This window comes from Vulpes lagopus, chromosome 10 (genome assembly GCF_018345385.1).
Source record: "Vulpes lagopus strain Blue_001 chromosome 10, ASM1834538v1, whole genome shotgun sequence".
Classification (NCBI taxonomy): Eukaryota; Metazoa; Chordata; class Mammalia; order Carnivora; family Canidae; genus Vulpes; species Vulpes lagopus.
The window spans coordinates 24,377,778-24,397,433 of record NC_054833.1 but is presented as its reverse complement, the minus strand read 5'-3'; the positions used below and the strand labels follow the sequence as shown (position 1 = coordinate 24,397,433).

Here is a 19,656-nt window from a genome sequence, read left to right as displayed (position 1 = left end):
GCAGGGCTGCGGGGTTAGCGGGGTTGCGGGGCTGCAGGGCTGCGGGGCTGCTGAACTGTGGGGCTGTTGAGCTGCAGGGCTGCGGGGCTGTTGAGCTGCAGAGCTGCAGGGCTGCTGAGATGCTGAGCTGTGGGGCTGCTTAGCTGTGGGGCTGCAGGGCTGTAGAGCTGCTGAGCTGCGGGGCCTCGGGGCTGCAGGGTTGCTGAGCTGCGGGGCTGCGGGGCAGCGTAGCTGCGGGACTTCAGGGCTGTGGGGATGCTGGGATGCTGAGATGCGGGACTGCGGGGTTAGCGGAGCTGCGGGGTGCAGGGCTGCGGGGCTGCGGGGTTGCAGGGTTGCGGGGTTGCAGGCTGAGGAGCTGCGGGACCTCAGAGCTGCGGGGCTGCAGGGCTGCGGGGCTGCGGGGTTGCAGGGCTGCGGGGCTGCGGGGTTGCAGGACTGCAGGGCTGCAGGGTGCAGGGCTGCGGTGCGGGCCGGCGGCGGCGTCAGGAACCTCCGACAGGTGGAGCGGGGGCGGGCGGGGCTGCGGGCGGCCTGCGATTCCCGAGAGCCGGGCGCCACCCAGCGGAAGCGGGAGGGAGTCGGGCCTCTGGGCGCGGGCCCGGGAGCAGGGCGGGCGAGGTCGGGGTCCCCGGCTGCGCGCGCGGCCTTCCCCGGAGCCCCCGACTGCAAGTCCCGCCGGCCGGGGCGAGGCCGCTGGCTCCCCCGCACGCACCAGCCGGCGGGCAGGCCGGGGGCCGGGGTCCTGCAGGGAGTCCAAGCGCAGGGCGGAGGACGCGGCCACGCGGGCCGCGCTCAGCATCCGCAGAGGTTCCTGGCGCGAGTCCCTGATTCCGAGGGGCTGCGGGATGGCCTGACGCGGGCCGTCCGGCTGCTTTCTTCTCCAGGGCGCGCCCCTCCCGCCCGGCCCGCCTGGTGTGCGCCGATGGTGTTTGAAAGGGAGGAAGCATTCCTGAAGTGGTGGGTGATGGATTGTCTAAACCCTTCTGGGACGCCCTGGGCGGGGCGCCTGGAGGCAGCTCATCAATAAAGACCCCCCTGGAGAGGCGAGGGGTGGCCGGGCGCGGCCCCCACCGCGCAGCCCGAGGAAGCGGGGCCGGGAGGGAGCTCGCCCAGGGGAAGGGCGGCGGGGAAGGGCGCAGGTCAGCGGCCGGGCAGGTGGGGCTTGCTTCTTGCCTGGATCCCCGCCACGGAAGCACTTTAGGCTTGGAGGCCGCGGGGGATTCACTGGAGGGCAGGAGAAAGGCTGGTGGGCTCCCCATCCCGGGGGTCAGGGGAGCAGGAGGGGAAGCAGGGGCGCAGAGGCGCCAGCGGCCCTCCTGCTGCTACAGCCTTCTCCAGGCCCCTGCGAGAATCCATCAGTCCGTCTCCCAAACTGCAGGGCGGAGGGACGTGGAGGCGCCGGGCAGAGGACGCAGCCCAAGCCATCCCGAGGGGCTCCAGAGGTCAACACTTGGACCAGGCCAAGGACAGGCCACAGCCTCTGACGCTGAAAAGCCCCATTCTTTGTCCTGGGCAGCAGTCTCCCGAGATACCCCATGCAGCGTCGTGGAGGCCCCATGCACGGGCTCCTCTGGGGTCCCCTCTAAGAGGAGGCGTCCTGGGGTTGGGGACGCCCGTGGGGAACCTGGCGGCTAGCTCCTTGGGAAGAGGAGACCTCCAGCAAGGCCAGCTTGCAGAGGCGGCTTCTGGGCCTCTTTGGAGGACGGCGGGTGGACTCCGCTGGCCCCGAGAGCCGAGGCCTGCCCTGCTCACAGGGTCCCCTCCCCTGCCCCAGCACCAAGAACCACTGGCTGCCCCCTCACGACAGCCTTGGGGGCCCTTCGCCCTCCGTGGCCCAGAGCTGCCCCAGTCCCGACCCAGGGTCCTGTCGCCTCCCAGAGCACAGACCGCCTGCAGGCCTGGAGGAGTGCTGGGGGGGTGCTGGGGGACGGATGAGAGGCTGAGAGGGAGGGCTCCCGAAAAGTAGCTCCTCCAAGGCGGCGTCTGGGCGCCCGAGGTCCCCAGTCGAGCTCCGGGCGCCGAGCACGTTTTATTTATCCTCACAGAGGATGCTGGAGGACAAAAGAAATATTTGGACGTCAGCGCTGATTTATATTTTTGGAAGAGCTACGTTTCCTTTTCTGAAGAGAAGCAAGCGCCCCATATCCTGAGCCCAGCAGGGAGGACAGGAGGGGAGTTTTGATGCTCCAGGAAGTCCATCCCTCCCGGCTCCACGCACAAGGCCCTGCGCCCCACGGGGCTCGCGGCCCTCCGGGTTACTTATTTGAGGGGAAGGGAGGGTGAGCGGAAAGGAGAGGAAGCCGACCCCGTCTGGGTTGGGAGCTCCAGGGTGCCCCCGGCCCGTGGACCCAAGAGGGCCCATCCCAGTCGTTCCTCCGTCGGGGGGTGTGGGGGAGGCGTTCAGGGCACGTCTGGCTGGTGCAACCTGCCAGCCTGGGGCGCACCCTCTTCTGCTAGGCCCCGAGCTAAGCCCTCCCAGCCCAAGGGCGCCGCCCCAGTGGGCCCGCAGCTCCAGCCGGACCCTCTCCTCCAGGGCCTGGGTAGATGGGCAGAAGCAGTGGGCGAGGCCTCCCAGGCAACCGGGGTGGGTGCAGGGGAAGAGGCCGAGCTCCTGCCCCGGTTCCACCGGTTTCTATGTCATGGGAGGGAGGGGGGCTTCCCTCCCAGCAGCAGGAGTGGGTGCCAAATCAATGCGCGGAGGGGCACCAGCAGCCCACGTTTATTTCTGCCTCTTTTCTCCCAAGGGTGGGAATGTGGGGTACAGTCTTTCCCCATTTACTGTGCTGCCAGGAGCCCACCCATTCCTGCCCCTTGGGGAACGCACTCGCAGTCTTTTCCAGCACAGGCATCAGGGCCGCCTTTTAGGAGCAATGCCATCCGCGGCACGGAGCCCCTCTTGCAAGTCCCACCCATAAAGGCGGCAGGCTGTGGATGCAAGAGGTCGGTGGCCTGCCTGGGGCACCGCACCTCTAGGCCCGCACCGGGGCAGGGCCTGCGGGCACACGGCCTTGTTCCCAGGAGCATCCCAAAGTCGCATCTCCCGCCCGCAGGGCACCAAGGGCAAGGAGGTCGGCAACGACCTGCAGAAGTAGGTGGAGGCGCAGGCTCTACGCGGGGCTCTGCAGGACTGGATCCCTTCTTCCTTGCTCCAAGCACCTCCGGGCAGGCCTAGCGAGGCACCCAGTCATACCCAGCGCCAGGCCCCGGCCAGGAGGAGCCTCCTCGGGAGGGTGGCTGCGAAGAGAGCCCTGCCCGGGACAGGCGTGTATGTGGGGAGCGGAAAAATCTATCCAAATACACACTTGGAGTCAGGGGGGCTGGTGTTCAGACCCGAAGGTCGGGGGGATTTCTGGGCAGAGGAGGAAGAGCAGACACCGGCAAGGATGTGATATCCCCCCTGGCCTCTCTCCCGGCCTCCCCGCTGCCGGCCAGATTTTCCATCAGAAGTTGAAGTGGTTTGAGGGGCCTCCGGGAGCGCAGGCTCCAGGCCGCCCTTGGTCCCCAGACATGCCGACGCTCCCCTCCTAGGAAGGCCTCACGGGAGCCGAGAGTCCTCGACACGCGGGTTTTGCAGCCAGGGCAGGGGGGCCGGCGGCGGTCATCTGGGGGGGGGGTGGGAGGGATGCGCGCGGGAGGGATGCGCGGGGACCGGGTTCGTCTGCGCCTGGTTTACTCTGCGCCTGTCCATATCGAACCCGCGAAGCAGAGAAGTATGCTAAGAGCATCAAGCTTCGACCGCAATAACGAAGAGATTTCCTAGAATAAAACGCCGATTACAAAACAAAATCGGAGAAACCGAATCTTCCCGAGGTTTACATTCCGCTGCGCCGGAGCGGGGGTGGGGGGGGGGGGGCCGGTTGCCCCCCACGCTGCGCGCTTCTGGCGAGGCAAGGAGCAGCCTGCGCGCCTCTACCTTCATTTTAACGAACCACACCTTGCCTTCCAGTGAGAAAAAACAAATCAGGGTTTTTTGTCGTTTAGAAAGCAATGACAGCCAGTCGGGGAAGGGCTCCCCATCCTAAGAAAGGACCTCGGAGAGAGGGAACGGTCCTAAGCAAGACTGTTTCCGAGACAACTTTCCTTTTAAACTGTCTCCTAAACAGAAATTCCTATATTTGGGGGGGGGAGCAGGGGCGAAGCACTTGACACAGTCTGTTACCGCAGAAGTCCCCTGCCCGGAAGACCTGGACAGATCACAACTGACGCAGAGTTACGGGGAGGGGCAGCGTCCCTGGTGTGGCATCCCAGGCCCCCCAGGGCAGCCAGCTTTGTCACCTCCCCAGGTGTGACTTGCCAGCCCTCTCGTCCTCCCCGAGCCGGCTTCCTCTGGCTAAGGGGAGATAACTGTTTTCAGAGCACGTGGTGGTGACATGATAGGAGCGGAAAGTCTTGTAGCTCTGAAGTCTGTAAGGAACAAATGCAGAGGTTTAGTATTTCTAGACCTAGGGGGTCTGTGTCAGAGGGACTTCCAACAGGCAAGAATGGGGTCTCCAAGAAAGAACTTGATATGGGGGGGCCTCTTCCTGCCCAGATAACTGTCATTTCACCTCCATATTTTTGTGGAGTGCAGGGTAGTGTTCAGACCCCTGCAGAGAGAAAAAGTTTTCAGGGCCACAGAACTGCTGCTGGCTGGAGCTAAGACCCGACCCCTACTGCCTTCTTGGGATGTCTAGCCTCCTGGGACCCCCAGCAGACTACAGGTGGGATTTCTGGCACGTTTGAAGAGTGTAGGTGAAATGGATACTGCTGTCACTTGGGTTGGATAGGGAAGGGAGCCGTTAAAAATCTCCGATATTCTAACCTTCCTTGCATTTTAGGGTTGGTGCTTTTCAGTCTTCAGTCTCTGGGTCCTAAAAAAACTTTTGAGGCCTGGGATTCGATGTACATAGAACTCCTACGTGTGGACCATCAGGACACTTCAGTGACAAGGATATTTACTTGCTTGCTGTATTTTCCAAAAATCTGTCCACCAACCCTCACCTACAAATGAGACGACTGCTTTCCTTTTCCTTATGCTTCCACCTGGGCCAATTTTCTTCCCTCTAAACAGACACACACACACACACACACACACACACACACACACACACGGCTCTGTTGGTGGGGCTCCTTTTAGTTACTATCTGTCCTCCTCACTGCAACTTCTATTGGATTTAGTTTTTTTTTTTCAGACAACCCAAGCACTGATTTTAGGGAGCCCACTCTATATACTCCTATATTTACTTATTTACAGTTAAATCATCCCATGTAAAATGACCAAAGGGGGTAAGAGGAAAAAAAAAAAAACCTGAACTAAATGGGGACCCATCCCCAAGTCACTCAGAAAGAAATTGTTAGAAGTTAGAAGCAACTGCAAACGCCCCTACCCCAACTCAATCAAAACATCCCATCCGGAAAAGACTGACTTGTTTCTTTTTTCTATTGGAAATGAGCGGTAAACTGAGTTCATTTTGGCCGTGTTTTCTTAGCTGACTCTGGGCTACAATCAAGCCATTTTCGGACACATTCCCATGTAGGTACCAGGGGTGCTCTGGAGGAAGCTGTCGACGCCTGTTCAGCTAATTTAGGTTTTCTTTGTCTAATTACTGTGGAGCTTAGGGAAAAGGAGCCCGGCTCAGGGCAGTAAACTGACACTCGGTCTCTGTGTGTGGTATCCAGGCAGGGTTTGATGGAAAAAGCCTGCTTCCACTCAACTTCAGGTCACTGTCTGGGGCCAGCCCCAGCCCAGCCCCCAGCCTCCCCCTTCCCACTCCTCCCTCTCCCTGGGCTTCCACAGGCTCCCCAGCACACTCAGCCGGGAGCAGATACTCCATGTGATACCTCCAGGGGCACAGAGAGCTAGTGCCATTGCCCCCAAACCCTGCCTTGGTTCCGTTGCAAGGCTCTTCTGGAGCTGGCCTTTCTCTGGATCCCCTACGGACCTCAGATCCTCTTGCTCCCCCCCTCCCACTGCTCCCCCAGGCTTCCCAGCCCACACAGTTGCACCTTAGTCCCATCAGAGTAGACGCGCAGCGCAGCCTCCCTTCGGGTCCCCTGTGGGCCTCCTGCACCAGCCCCTGTGTGGCCCGGCCCGCTCCCAGGCCTCAGGCCCTCCTCCTCCCTCTTCCAGCCCCTGTCCCCGGTCAGAGTACATTTCCTCGCACGTGTAATCCAATAACTAACTGTCGGGTCTCATTGGAAGTGATTCCTCCGGAGGGCACATCCTCTCTCACTCGGGGAGGAATCAGCAGCACCGGGTGGAGTGTTCTCCCGCCTAAGGTAGATCCGCACAGCGGGACCACACCCGAGCGGGGGGCAGGGGGACCTAAGCCTGGGGACAGTTACACACCCACCCCTTGGGGACTGAACACCAACACCCGACCGCTGTCTCAGTCCTCCCGCTCTCCTTCAGCCCTGGCAGCTCCCCTTCCTGCATTTTTTTGTCCTTTTCCTTTCCTTACAAAACACCAAGTGGAAACCGACGCGAACGCGAATCCGTCCCATTCGACTGTGTTTCCAGGGTCTCTAAACCTCGGCCGGGTGGCTCTGCCTGCCTCCCCCTGCCCGCCCCCCCTGCTCCCCGGCCCGGGGGTGCTCCCGGGTGCGCAGCTGTCGGGCTGCGGCTCGGCTGGGGCCGCGCGGGGCGCGCCGCGGAGCTCCCGGGCCCTGTGGGAAGGAGAGGCGGTTACACTTTACCTTCGGGCGCGGGGCCCCGGGCGCGCAGGGCCGTCCTAAGTGTCGGTGCGGGCACAGGGGCGGGGGCAGCGGAGCAGGCCGGGCGGCCCAGCCGCGTGGGCCCCGGACGCGCAGGGAGGAGCGGGGCGCAGGGTCCCCGGGGAGGGGCGCGCGCGGGGGGCCGCCGGGGATGCGGGTCGTGCCGGGCAGGCGTGGGCCGGCTGCGCTCCCGCGTCCGCAGGCGGGTGGGGAGGCGAGCGGGGCCGGGGCCCCGGGCGGAGCCGGGAGGCCCGGGGGCCCCTGGAGAGGGGGGGCGCGCGCGCGGGCGAGATAAGAGCCGCAGGAGCCCGCCGGCGGCCCGGAGGGGGGAGGAGCGCCGCGGCCCCGCGCCCTCCCCGGGGCGGCGCGCGGCGCGGAGGGGGCAGGGCGCGGTGGGGGTGGAGGGAGGGAGCGGAGGCTCCGAGGGAGGGAGGGAGGGCGGGAGGAAGTCCGAGAGACAGAGCGAGGAGCGCTCCTGCAGGGAGACGTCGGGCTCGTCCCCGCCGCGGCCCCGCTCGCCGCCCGGCCGGCCCGGCTCCGCGGCTCCGCGGCCCGCGGCGCGCGGGAGGGATGCTCGGGGCGCTGCCCCCGGCCCGCCGCCCCCGGGAGCCGCAGCGGAGCCCCAGCGGCGCCGAGCGAGGCCGCGCAGCCCCGGCTTCCGCGCGCCCGGCCTCGCGCGCCGCCCCCAGATGAGCTCCGAGGGCGCGCCGCCGCCGGCCCCGCTCCGCCGCGCGTGCAGCCCGGGCCCCGGCGCGCTCCAGGCCGCCCTGCGGAGCCCGCCCGCCGCCGCCCTGGAGGCCGCCCCGCCGCCCGCGTCCTCCGCCTCCTGCGCGCCCGCCGCCGCCGCCGCCGCCAGCGCGGCCGGCGCCTCCTGCAAGGGCGCGGGGGGCGCGGGGGGCGCGGGCGGCGCGGGGGGCCCGGCCCGGAAGGCGAGCTCGGGGCTGCGGCGGCCCGAGAAGCCGCCCTACTCGTACATCGCGCTCATCGTCATGGCCATCCAGAGCTCGCCCAGCAAGCGCCTGACGCTCAGCGAGATCTACCAGTTCCTGCAGGCGCGCTTCCCCTTCTTCCGCGGCGCCTACCAGGGCTGGAAGAACTCGGTGCGCCACAACCTCTCGCTCAACGAGTGCTTCATCAAGCTGCCCAAGGGGCTCGGGCGGCCCGGCAAGGGCCACTACTGGACCATCGACCCGGCCAGCGAGTTCATGTTCGAGGAGGGCTCGTTCCGCCGCCGGCCGCGCGGCTTCAGGAGGAAGTGCCAGGCGCTCAAGCCCGTGTACCACCGCGTGGTCGGCGGCCTGGGCTTCGGGGCGTCGCTGCTGCCGCAGGGCTTCGACTTCCAGGCGCCCCCGGCCGCGCCGCTCGCGTGCCCGGCGCAGGGCGGCTACGGCGGCCTCGACATGATGCCCGCGGGCTACGACGCGGGCGCCGGCGCCCCGGGCCACGCGCACCCGCACGCGCACCCGCACGCGCACCCGCACCACCACCACCACCACCACGTCCCGCACATGTCGCCCAGCCCGGGCTCCACCTACATGGCCAGCTGCCCGGTGCCCGCGGGGCCCGGCGGCGGCGGCGGCGGCGGCGGCGGGGACTACGGCGCGGACAGCAGCAGCAGCCCGGTGCCCTCGTCCCCGGCCGTGGCGAGCGCCATCGAGTGCCCCTCGCCCTACACCAGCCCCGCGGCGCACTGGAGCTCGCCCGGCGCCTCGCCGTACCTCAAGCAGCCGCCCGCGCTGCCGCCCGGCGCCAGCCCCGCGGCCCCCGCCGGCCTGCACGCGAGCGTGTCGTCCTACTCGCTGGAGCAGAGCTACCTGCACCAGAACGCCCGAGACGACCTGCCAGGTAACGCACGCGGCCCTGCGCCCCCTCCGCGCGCCTGGCCCGGGCCGGAGGCTGGGGCTGGGGGCGCGCACCGGTGGGACGCGCGCCAGTGGCCCGCGCTCCTGCGCTCCCGGGGTGCGCTCCCCGGAGGTCCCCGCGCGCCGGGGCCAGCTTGGGGCGAAGGCATGTGGCCTGGGGCGGCGGGGTGGGGGGGGGCGGGCCGTCTGCTCCCCATTGCGCGCCTGTGTGTGTGTGTTTAGTTGCTTTTGCTGTGCTTTGCTCCCAAAGCAAACGTCCCGAAGGGTCGCGTCCTGCACGGCGAGGCTGCGGGTGCAGAACGGTTGCAACTGGGCAACCGTCGCCAGGAGGGGAAATGAGGGAGAAGCAGAGCAGAAAGCAGATTGCGCGGGGCGGGGGGGTGGGTGACCCAGGTTCTTGCACGGGAGGGAGGTGTTAGCAGCGGAGAGGGGCACCAGCCTTCTGGGGAGCCCCTGGCCTCCCAGCTCCGCCGACCTGCCTTGATGGCAGCAGTGCAGTGCGAGCTAGGCCACGAGGATCGAGGATCTGAGGCCCACCGTGGGGCTCCCCTGAGAAGTGCTGGCCTCTTGGACCTCACTGGCGTTGCTGGTGTAAACCGTGTTGGTCGGAGATTGTGAGAATTTATTGACTTGCCAAAGGCGATGAAAGGTGGGAGGGGACAGGCGGGGTGGAGGAGGGAATTTGAATATTTAGCCAGGTTTTTCCGACGGTGGAGATCAACTCCCTCGGATGTAGGGAACCTCTCTGGGAAGCACCCACAGGCCGCGCGTTAAAATCAGGCTAACCTGCCTCTCAGATGCTGCCGCTCTAGCTCAGGCTCACCTCCTGCCTCAGTTGCAAAAGGCTCACGGGACGATGCGGACATGGGAGGTTCGGGAATCAGCGTTTGGGCAAGAGCTTCAGGGGAGGCGGGAAGCCCAGAAATGGGCAAAAGATGTTGGTTCCCTGGCCGGTGAAATTTCCCAAATAGGCCTTTTAAATGCGGGTCTCAGAGGTTAACTAAACAAAGACAGTCTCGGCAGGACCACACCGGAGAGGATTTTAGCCTGACTTAACCCACTGAGAGCAGAGTCTTGTTCAATTTTTATGGGAATTTCAACAAGTAACCAATACAGATGACCTTTCCCTCTCATTTTTTTTAATCCCCTGGGACTGGCTGTCAATCACCGCTCAGCCCAGGCAGTGCCCACTCCCCCCACTCTGCCGCCCAGAGCCCCTCTCCCCCGCCCTGCCCGTGGCCCTCCTGGTGTTCCCCATTCCCCGTTCCCCCTCTCCGGGCGTGCTCCACGCAGTTTGAACCCAGACTCTGAGGTTTTGAAGCTGCCCTGAAACCATACCCTAAAAATTAAAAACAAAAGAGCTCGCGGGAAAGAGACTTGTGGTTCTTCTTTGAGGCCTCCCTTGCCCCACCCAACACACCCGGGTGCACCCACAAGTCCCTGAAATGCGGGAATCCAGAAACGGGACGCTTGGGAGAACCAAAACGGTGGAGCCCAGCAAGCCCAGCTCCCGCAGCGGCCTTCCCGGGGCCTTTGAGCAGAGTCTGGGGATGCCAGGGCGGCCTTGACCTGGGCACCTTTGGGCAGAGCCTGGGGACGCTGGGGAGGCCTTAATTGGGGCACCCTTGGGCAGAGCCTAGGGACACTGGAGAGGCCTTAATTGGGGCACCTTTGGGCAGAGCCTGGGGACGCAGAGAGGCCTTGACTGGGGCACCTTTGGGCAGAGCCTGGGGACGCCGGGGAGGCCTTGACTGACGCCGAGCACCACCGGGCGGCTCTGCCCCTCCTTCCCCGGTCCTGGTCAGCATCCCCGGCGAGTGAGAGGTGGGGGCTGAGCTGGAGCGGGCTGGGTGCGGGCGCCCGCGGGCGTGGAGGAGCGCGCCGCCCTGGGGTCCGCGGCCGGGAGCGCGTCTGGCCCCGGGGGGAACGCTCAGGCCCCGGGAGGAGCGCGCAGGCCGAGCAGGCCCGAGGCCGGCCGAGGCTGCAGGAGCCGCCTCCCTCCCCGCACAGCCTCGCGGGCTGCCGCGTCCCGCTCCCGAAAGGGCGGCCAAGCCCCGTGCCCGGGGAGGCCCCGCGCCCCTCGCTCAGGCCCGAGGGACTTTGTCCCCTTGGTCCCCTAACAGCTGGCGGCGGCCTCGGGGGCCCTGCGGGCACCAGCTCTGGGCCGCGGAGCTGGCGCGGGCCGGGCTGCGGCGGGATGGGCCCGGGCGGCCGAGAGCGGGGCCTGGAGCGCCCCGGGGCGCGTGACCCGCTGCTGCCCTCGGAGAGCCCCGCGGTGCCCCTGCCGCCGCCTGCCCGGTGTCCCCGCGCTCCCGCTCCGAGACGCGCCGGCCGGCCCAGGGCGGGGGCCCGGGAGCCACGCGGGGCAGGGGCCTACCTGCGCTGGGACTGCGCGGCCTGAGGCGCCGGGAAAGCAAAAGCAAAAGTGGGCGGCGGGGGTCCGGCTGGGGGCCCGGCGGGGAGCGGCCGAGCAGGCGACGGACAGCCTTCCTGCGCCCTGCAGGCCCGCCCGCCCGGGGTACCCGCGGCCCGGCGCCTCGGTGCGCACCGCTGCGCCCAGGGCACCACGGAGGGCATCCGGGGCTCCTGCAAACCCGGCTCCTCGACGGGAGCCCCGACCTCAAGGTGCGCACCGCTGCGCCCAGGGCGCCACGGAGGGCATCAGGGCCCCCTGCAGCCCCGGCTCCTCGACGGGAGCCCCGACCTCGGGGACCTCGGGGTGCGCAGCACTGCGCCCAGGGCACCACGGAGGGCATCCGGGCCCCTGCAAACCCTGGCTCCTCGACGGGAGCCCCGACCTCGGGGTGCGCACCGCTGCGCCCAGGGCGCCATGGAGGGCATCAGGGCCCCCTGCAGCCCCCGCTCCTCGACGGGAGCCCCGACCTCGGGACCTCGGGCCGCCCGCACTTCCCTGCGGAGGGACTGCTTTCCGTCACCGCCTTCTGGCACGACGGGTATCCCCCGCGCAGTGCGCAGCCCCTCCGACCGGCCTTGCGGCTTAGAGAAGCAGGGGCAGGCGCGGGAGCCGTGGTGCTGCCTCCGGCCGAGCCAGGCCTCTGCTGGGCGCCTCCCCGGGGGCCTGCGGGCCGGCGCATCGGATCCAAGCAGCGATCGCGGCCCCTCCTGGGAGGGACCCAGGCTGCACCTGGAGCCGCCTCCAGAGGTGGGCTTGCCCTGGCAGGTGTGCAGCACCAGGCAGAAGCGCGGCGGCTCCTCCCTTCCCTCCCCGGGCACAGCGAGGCCTGAGTTACACTAGGACCCGAGGGGTGATGCCCGTCCTCCGGCCGGATGGCTGTTTCTGAAGTTTTTCTTTTCTTCCTTCTTTCAGTGGGACTGCCTCGATACCAGCATCACTCGACCCCAGTGTGTGACAGAAAGGATTTTGTCCTCAACTTTAATGGCATTTCTTCTTTCCATCCGTCTGCGAGTGGACCCTACTACCACCACCACCACCACCAGAGCGTGTGCCAGGATATCAAGCCCTGCGTCATGTGAATGGAGGGCCCTCTCTGCTGTCCCCGCTGCGGGGCAGGGTGGCCGGCCGTGGACCCCGCACCGTGCGCCCGCTACACCAGCAGTAAGTAGCACGCCCGTCACCCAGCCAGAGCGCCCGGGCCCGCGCTGGCCGGCACACTCGCCTCCCGTCGGTAGAAGGACAGCCCCTGGCAAAGCAGGGCCCCCAACACCCACACCAGCAGGCTCCCGACGGAGTCAGCCAGCTGGGAAATCGGCTTTTTAGCCAGGCCGGTAAAAAGTCACCACGTGAAAAACATAAACATGTAACTCTGGGATCTTCATTACCTTCAGTCATCAGGGTCTGAAAAACGCAGGTTGTGTGTGTGTGTTTTTCTTCGTCTATGAAAATTTTTGTGCTTTTCCAAAAGGCAGTGCTAAGCACCAGACTTCAAGGAAGCCTCATCTTGTTGCCTAGCCGAGGAAGAGAGTTCTGTTTCTCCAGACACTGAGTCTGGACACAGGTGCCAAAGAACATTATTAAGAAAGTATTTAGAAGCAACGTGTCTAGTTTAAGAAAGCGGTTTTCAAGTATTGTGACAATACAACGTTTTTTTTTTTACAAGGTTGTTTTCTACCACCATATTTTAAAGATATTTTTATGATTTTTCGTGTATACTCACACTTCGCTTGTATTTTAAAAGGAGGATATATTTGCACTTATGTATACTTTTACAGTTTGCCAAACTATTTTGATGTAAAATTTTTTCAATAAAATATATATAACAAATAGCTGCGTTAGGGATCTGTTTCCTCCGCGGGCAATCCTGGGATGACCAGGTTCTCTTCTCCTCCACCAGCCAGCAATGCAACTCTACACTGTTGGGCTTTTTTTTTTTTCCAAGTTGTATAATTGACGTGGTGTGGGGTCTGTGCCTTGAGTAACACAGGCCAGGTTCTGATTGTGGGTCTTCTCAGGAGAGAAAGAGAAGAAGGAACTTTTTCTGTTCTTTCTTTCCTTCGCCCTGGCTCTCTCCGGCTAAACAAAAACCAGAAGGTGAAAGAAACTTAAAAGCCAACCAGGCAAGATAATGAAGGCATGAGTCTGATTTGAGGAAACCGAGTTTTGTGCCCCCTTTTGTTCTCTTTCCTGTGGCCAAGGAGGGTTTTGCTTTTTGCTCCTTCCTCTTCCCCAGCGGCAGGGAGTGACGGGCAGGGTGGAAAGTCGCCACCGCGGGCTGGGCTGAGTGGTGGTCAAAGGGTCGGTGCCCAAAGTACGGGGACCGGCTCCCCCTCGGCCACTCACAGTTTTGCGGGACGCTGATGGCGTTCTGTGGTGGGTGGCGGTGGTCAGAGCCTGAGGAGTCCCCAGGGAGGTGGCTGTGGGGCGGTAATGGGGGTGGGGCCTGGGAGGGTAACTGAGGCGGGTACCTTCCTCCAAAGGTGCTGTCTGCCCCCACCCCCAAGTCAAAGCCTGGCTGAGACTGCCTGGCAGGAGCAGCCCACCCACCCCCACCTCTGCCCTTCCCCTCTTTGACCGAGGCGTCTCCTTCGGGGATCCCCGCAGGGCCTGGGCTCCACATCCCAAGCTTCCCCAACCGTCGGTGATACCAGGCCCAGCTGCCAAAGCTCTGGGTTCAAAAGACGGACCCTAAAGCCAACCTGGCAGCAGGACTGCTGTCTCCGCAGCCCGCCCTCCTCTGACCAGCCCTTCAAAATCCAGGGCAGCCCTGGCAACAGTCGATTTGAGCAGAAACAGGAAGGTTCTCAACCCGCACTCATCCTTTCCCCAACCTACCGACCGCGGGCCGAGGGCCGAGGGCCGGTATTCTGTTTTGTGTTTTTGCTTTTGCTTCTGAAAACTCACCTTTGTTTCTCGTGCCCTAAAAGGCCTCCCCCCGCCCCCATCGGCTGCCAGGCACGTAATACCACTCCGCAGATATCTCACACAGGAGGGTTTTGTACTCGGAGTAAATTTAAGTGCAAAGACGGTCTCGTTGGTAAAACATCTTGTTTTCAAAAGTCTTAACCGTCTTCCTAATCCTTAGGTTTCCTTTCTGTATTTCCCAAAAATTAAGCAGTGATTTAAACATGTATTTTTGTGTCTGCATTATCATATTCGCAGTCACACAGGGCTTTTTTTCCCCGCTTTTATACTGAGCTACACAAGGGCCTGCTATAAATTATGAAGTCAGTTTCAGAGTTTGCTCCGACCACAGTGCTGTGTTTACATTCCTTCCGAGGCAGCCGGCATGGTCGTAATTTATATCCTAAACACTTGAACGTAACTTGTTTATACAGAGAATGACAGGACCTCAAAGACAGAAACGCGGAGTCTCTGGGGGTGCCGGCTTTGGAAGGGCTGGCGTGCCCCCTAGCGGCGCAGGCCCCGGCGCGCAGCGATGGGGTGGGGAACAGCTGGGCAGCCCATGCATCTTAGGGTGCTTCTCCACCTCCCTGCGATGTGGGGTGTTGGTCCTACTCACAGATGTGCAGCAGGTCATGGCTATCAAGGGTCAGACCCACGTTTTCTGATTTTGGTTCATTTCACATCTTTCTCTTCATGAGGACTAAGCTCTACGCCCAGTGTGGGGCTCGACCTCATGACCTTGAGATCAAGAGTCCCATGCTCTGTGACTGAGCCAGCCAGGCTGACCCCATTCCACTTCTTTTAAAGTCTCGGTTGCATATAAGAGCTGCCATCAGCATTGCAGATACAGGCACAATGGCAATCTTCACTCTGAATCAGGACCACTTGGAGGGGGACCCACCCCCCCACCCCTGGTTCTGACTCAGTCTGTCCCGGGAGGGGCTCGAAAGTCCTGATAAGTTCCCAGGCCATGGTGATGGCGCTAGTCCAGGAACCACACTCTGAAAACCTTACAGGCTTAGAAAGGCAGTCCGAATAATGGATAAAGGTTCAGATGGGTGGGTGTTGAGGCCACTCCATTAATTCGTGAAGGAAAGATCTAAAGGTTTTTTTTTTAATTTTTAATTTGTTATTAATTTTTTAATATTTTATTTATTCTTGAGAGAGAGAGAGAGAAAGACAGAGGGAGAAGCAGGCTCCATGCAGGGAGCCCGACGCAGGACTCGATCCCAGGTCTCCAGGATCACTCCCTGAGCCAAAGGCAAGGCTAAACTGCTGAGCCACTTGGGCTGCACTAAAAGTTTTTTGTTTTTTTTTTTTAAAAAAACAAAATCAAAACAAAACAAAACAAAAAAAACAGTTTATCCACCCAAATACCTCTGTGATTGATTCCTGGGAAAATGCAAAGTCTAATTTTGAACACTGCACCTGAAAAAAGTGTCCACAAAAATGAGGCCTCGTGTTTTGTTCCAGTAAAGTTTGCAAAGAAAAATCAGGCGGGATCACTAACGTCTACCTGCCTCAGTAGAGCAGTAAGTCTAGGCGCTTACACACAGTATGATATTGGAATTCTCCAGATGAAAGGAGGTGGTGATGGGAACAAGCAGGAAAAGAAATCTTTTATTAGTTATAAAATCTTTTAAGAGTGGGACACGGAGAAGGCAAAGAAAGGAAGCTGTGATGTCTGTATATAGAAATAGTGATTCCTAAACACAAATGGGCCAGGCAGAGAGACGAGAGAGACGGAGAGATAGAGGGAGAGAGGAAATAGGAAGGTGGGAAGGCCTGGGGCCCAAGGAGGGAGGGAGGGAAAGAAACAGAGAGGAAAGAGGGAGAGGTCTGGAGAGGAAGAGTCTCAGGAAAAAAAAAATCTCATGAATCCGTGTCCCAAAGCTCGCCAAGCAGCCTTTGAAGCTGGACTCCCATCCTTGGAGGCAGCTACTATCTGTGCAAGACACTGACTGCAAGGCCCACGTACTTGTTTTACTTGGCTTCTGCCTGGATTCTGGGGCAGTAAGTGAATTCTCTAGCTGTGCATGCTCGAGGTTTCTGAACTGCTGCAGCAACATCTAGAGAATTTAAGGAGAACGATCTTGATCTACGTCTTAGAAACCGGAAGTCTGATTTCTGGGGAAAATTTTCAGGTGCACAGTATAGACATGCCACTGGATGCTATGGAATGGAATTAGCACACCCGCCCCAAAGGGGAAAAACTGTCCGCTGGATTCGTATACACCTAATTACTCGGCATTATGGCGATTAATTCAAAACAGGCACCAGCTTATTTAGGATGGAAATATATTTTAATATATTATATCAGAACGGAAATACATTTTACCAAACCTGCCCCTGTGAAACACTATCTGAGCAAGGGAAAACCCCGCCAGAGAGGGCCACCGCACATGGGCGTCAAGATCTTCAGGGGAAAAAAATGAAAGTCCTGGAAGTTCTTCTGGAGTTCAGAGTGGCCTGAGTCCACAGCAATCCACCTGATAAATATTCAGGTCTCCAGTTCCCGGGGCGGGGGGGGGTGGGGGGGTGGGGTGGGGAAGGAAACGTGTCCACCCCAGTGCTGATTCGTCAGTGCTCCTGGCCTAAGTGTGTGCGGGAGGGAGAGAGGGGAGGCTGTGTCCCCAACAACATTCCCTCCAGAAGGATGGCATCCTATCCTTGCAGCCTGGGAGCTGCCGTCTGACAGAGGCAAAGAGGTGCAGGAGCCTGTGGCCGAGCCAGGCAGTGGCTTGTCCCCCAGGCCCCTCCGTGGCCCCTCCGGGGACTCGCGGAGCACCCGCAGCGTCCTGCGCTGCTTCAAGTTAGCCGAGCTGGGCCCCAGGGTGTGGGGAGAAGAAGACCTCCTCCCTCCCCTCCCTCTCCCGGTTGCCATCTCCTCTCCCATCCCCGAGAGCAATCCCTCATCCACAGAGAAAATAATTAATCCCTCCCCACGGGTTGGGGCGGGGGGGGGGGGCTCTGGCTACTACCTGCAGACTTCTTCTGGGACCTCCCGCTCCCATCTCCTAAGCACGTCCCCCTGATGCCCCTGCACACCCACGGGCCTCTCTTTGTCACCCTCACTGTGTTTTACCGTGGGGACGTGGAGGCTAGGCCCAGGAGCAGCCTGTGGCCGTGGTCTCCTGGGGCAGCCTGTGTGCGTCTCCGTCTCCGCCGTTGGGGGCCCTGTGAGCGGGCGGAGAGCCGCGTGCTCTGCTCTGTCTACGTGGCCTCGTCGTCATCCAGGCTCCCCCTAATCTGTTCAGGTCAGCACCAAGGAGACTGGGGCAACAGTAAATGACGGCGGGGCCGGGGCGGGGGGCGGTGAGTGGATGAGCCCCGGGATGAGCAATGCCAATGCCCATCTTCAAATGAAGGAAAGAAACTTCCATTAGGAAAGAATCACTTCGCTGGATTGAAACACGCGGTAACTAGGCCACTACTTGGAATCCGAATAGGGATTCGGAAGACCTCAAACCAGCCCCGGCTCCCGCTCCGGGGGCCCAGCAGCCACTTGGAGAGGCAGCGGGTAGAGGGAAGCAGGGGACTTTGAAAACCACCCGTGGCCATCCCATTGCCCACGTGGCCAGTCCAGTGGGCTCCTGGGAGGGCGGCCTGGGCCGCAGGGGTCTTGAAATCCCCCACAGGGCTTCTACCGCTCAAGCCGAGAGGGACAACCGTGAATGAACGTGACCTTGGTTATGCCCCGCAGAGGTCTCTAGAGGAAGCTGTTCCTGACACAGGCCTGCTGGTTTGCAGACGAGGAGGGGCTCCGCCAGCCGTTTGCCCGGTGTCTGCACTAGTTTCTCCGTGAAGCACGTGTCCTGCCCCTTGGGGTAGGTCATGGCACCTGGACAGCTTTGGCGAAGCAGCTGCCAGCCTCGCCCCACATGGTCACCCGGGATCGCTGGGGGGACTGAAGCCTCCGGAGCCTTGGAAGCTCCCCGGCTGGCGCCCCGGCGCTCTCCTCTCATGTGCTGGCCTGACCAGCCCATCTGTCCTCAGGGGCTTCGTTCGGGGTCAGGGGGACCTGCAGGGAGGGCGGGTACGGCCCAGCCTGCCGCGCCCCCCACCCCGGCGGAACTCGCTAAGGGTCTTTCTCAGGATAGACGCTGAGCTGAGGGAAGGCACAGAGAGTGAGGACGTGGGATTGGGTTGGGGGAAGACACTGGGCAGGGCCGGCAAGGAATGCTGAGGCTCCTGGGACTGGCCCCCGGGGCTATGGCTGTGCAGAATCACCGCGGCCCTGCGGTGTCCGTGCTGGGGACACCTGGGTGATAACCCCAGAGACCAGGGCTGCTAATCCGGATGCTGTCAGGTAGGAGACCCTCCTCCTCCTGGCTGGGGGACAGGCCGAGCTCATCAGAGCAAAACCTAAAGCAAAACCACGTGGGCCAACACGCACGCAAACACAGAGGCACTCGCGGACACACGAGTACACGAGCGGCTCACACAGACACCCACTCTCCTCTTCAGCTGTGGTTTAGCTCCAAGGGGGGGAAGGCTATAACATTTTATCGCACCTGCCACCTCTCTGAATCTCCACACCCACCGCAACCGTGTAATGTTCGCCTCCTGAGGTGTCTTGCTTCTAAAGGCAGGACTTTCCCCTCCTCTAACCAACCGCAGCCCAAGTGTAAAGAGGAGCCGGTTTCAAATCCAATGGTCGCGTCTGTTTTCAGACCAAACCGAGCCCCACCCCAGTCGTAGACGAGACTCCTGGCTGGAACCCGGGCACAGAGCAAAGGTGTTCAAGATGCACAGGGCGCCCCAGGGCAGCACCACACAGTTTATGGCTGTGGCCGTCTATGGCACAGGTGCTTGGAAGGTGCTTCGGCTGCTCCTCCGCGTAGTGAGGCCCCAGTGGGCTCTGCTGTCAGCCTGTGCACTGGATGTCCCCGTGCAATGATGAGAACAGGTGTGGTGGGCAGGAGAGATACCCTCCTCCTTTTGGATGGTTCCTTCCTTACAGGCAAGTCTCAAATCCCTGAAGGAACCAGACAGGTGACCTACAGGGAATCCTCAGTCTTGAAGTGGATCAACCAATGAAGTCTGAGCCAGGCACGTGCTAAAGATGATGGACCAGCTTTGGGTCTTCACTAGCAGAGAGATAGACGAGAGAGTGCCCGTGAACAGTCCACTCCAAGACTGACACCAACCTTAAAAATTGATGGGATGAGTAAGGGCTACAAGGCAGTTAGTTCCTGGCACAATGCAAGTGGTCAAGATACAGTTCCTTGGCTTTCTGCAAACACAGACGCAGGGTCTGGGGAAGCTGCAAAAAGCCCGATGTCATTTTATGCATAAACTAAGTCCCAACTAAGTCCTAAGAGGGAAGACAAAGGTTGCGGGTATCAGGGTATCCAGATGGAGGAATTGAGGGGCCCAACAGAAGTATGATATTGCTAGGGCTGCCGTAACAAAGTACCACCATTTGGGTGATTTAAACAATAAGAGTTTTTTTTTTTCCCCCTCTCAGTCTCAGAAGCCAAAAGTCCAAAATCAAGGTGTCAGCAGGGTTGGTTTCTTCTGAAGCCTTTCCCCTTGGTGTGTAGATGGCCATCGCCCCCCTCCCCGTGTCTTTGTGACATCTTCTCGCTGCATGTGTGTCTCTCTCCCCAGATCTCCCCCTTATATAAAGACACTGATTTTATTAGATTTGCACCCACCCTAATGACCTCGTTTTAACCTGATGACCTCTATGAAGGCCCTATCTCCACATAAGGCCCATGGGAGTTAGGGCTCTAACATGTCTCTTTTGGGGGAAACACAATTCAACCCGTA

At 61.6% G+C, this 19,656-nt stretch overlaps 1 protein-coding gene and 1 long non-coding RNA gene across 2 annotated transcripts in view; one reads left to right on the top strand and one right to left on the bottom strand.

Annotated features, from left to right (window-relative positions):
• The window catches only part of LOC121500822, a 79,487-nt gene extending 72,477 nt beyond the window's left edge, over positions 1-7,010 (bottom strand). The window contains exon 1 of the long non-coding RNA XR_005990455.1: positions 6,679-7,010. This is a non-coding gene — a long non-coding RNA (uncharacterized LOC121500822). The remainder of the gene's footprint in view (positions 1-6,678) is intronic.
• Positions 7,011-7,146: 136 nt separating this feature from the next.
• Positions 7,147-12,783, top strand: FOXF2 (forkhead box F2). Its single transcript, XM_041772927.1, has 2 exons — positions 7,147-8,541; positions 11,887-12,783. The coding sequence occupies exons 1-2, from the start codon at positions 7,386-7,388 to the stop codon at positions 12,051-12,053; spliced, it is 1,323 nt and encodes a 440-aa protein (XP_041628861.1). The 5' UTR covers positions 7,147-7,385; the 3' UTR covers positions 12,054-12,783.
• Positions 12,784-19,656: the final 6,873 nt, after the last annotated feature.

Excerpts from the sequence above, each read along its gene's own strand:
- FOXF2 (XM_041772927.1), top strand. The coding sequence starts at position 7,386 with ATGAGCTCCGAGGGCGCGCCGCCGCCGGCCCCGCTCCGCCGCGCGTGC. Across the intron at positions 8,542-11,886 it reads CGCCCGAGACGACCTGCCAG|TGGGACTGCCTCGATACCAG; the intron begins GTAACGCACGCG and ends TCCTTCTTTCAG.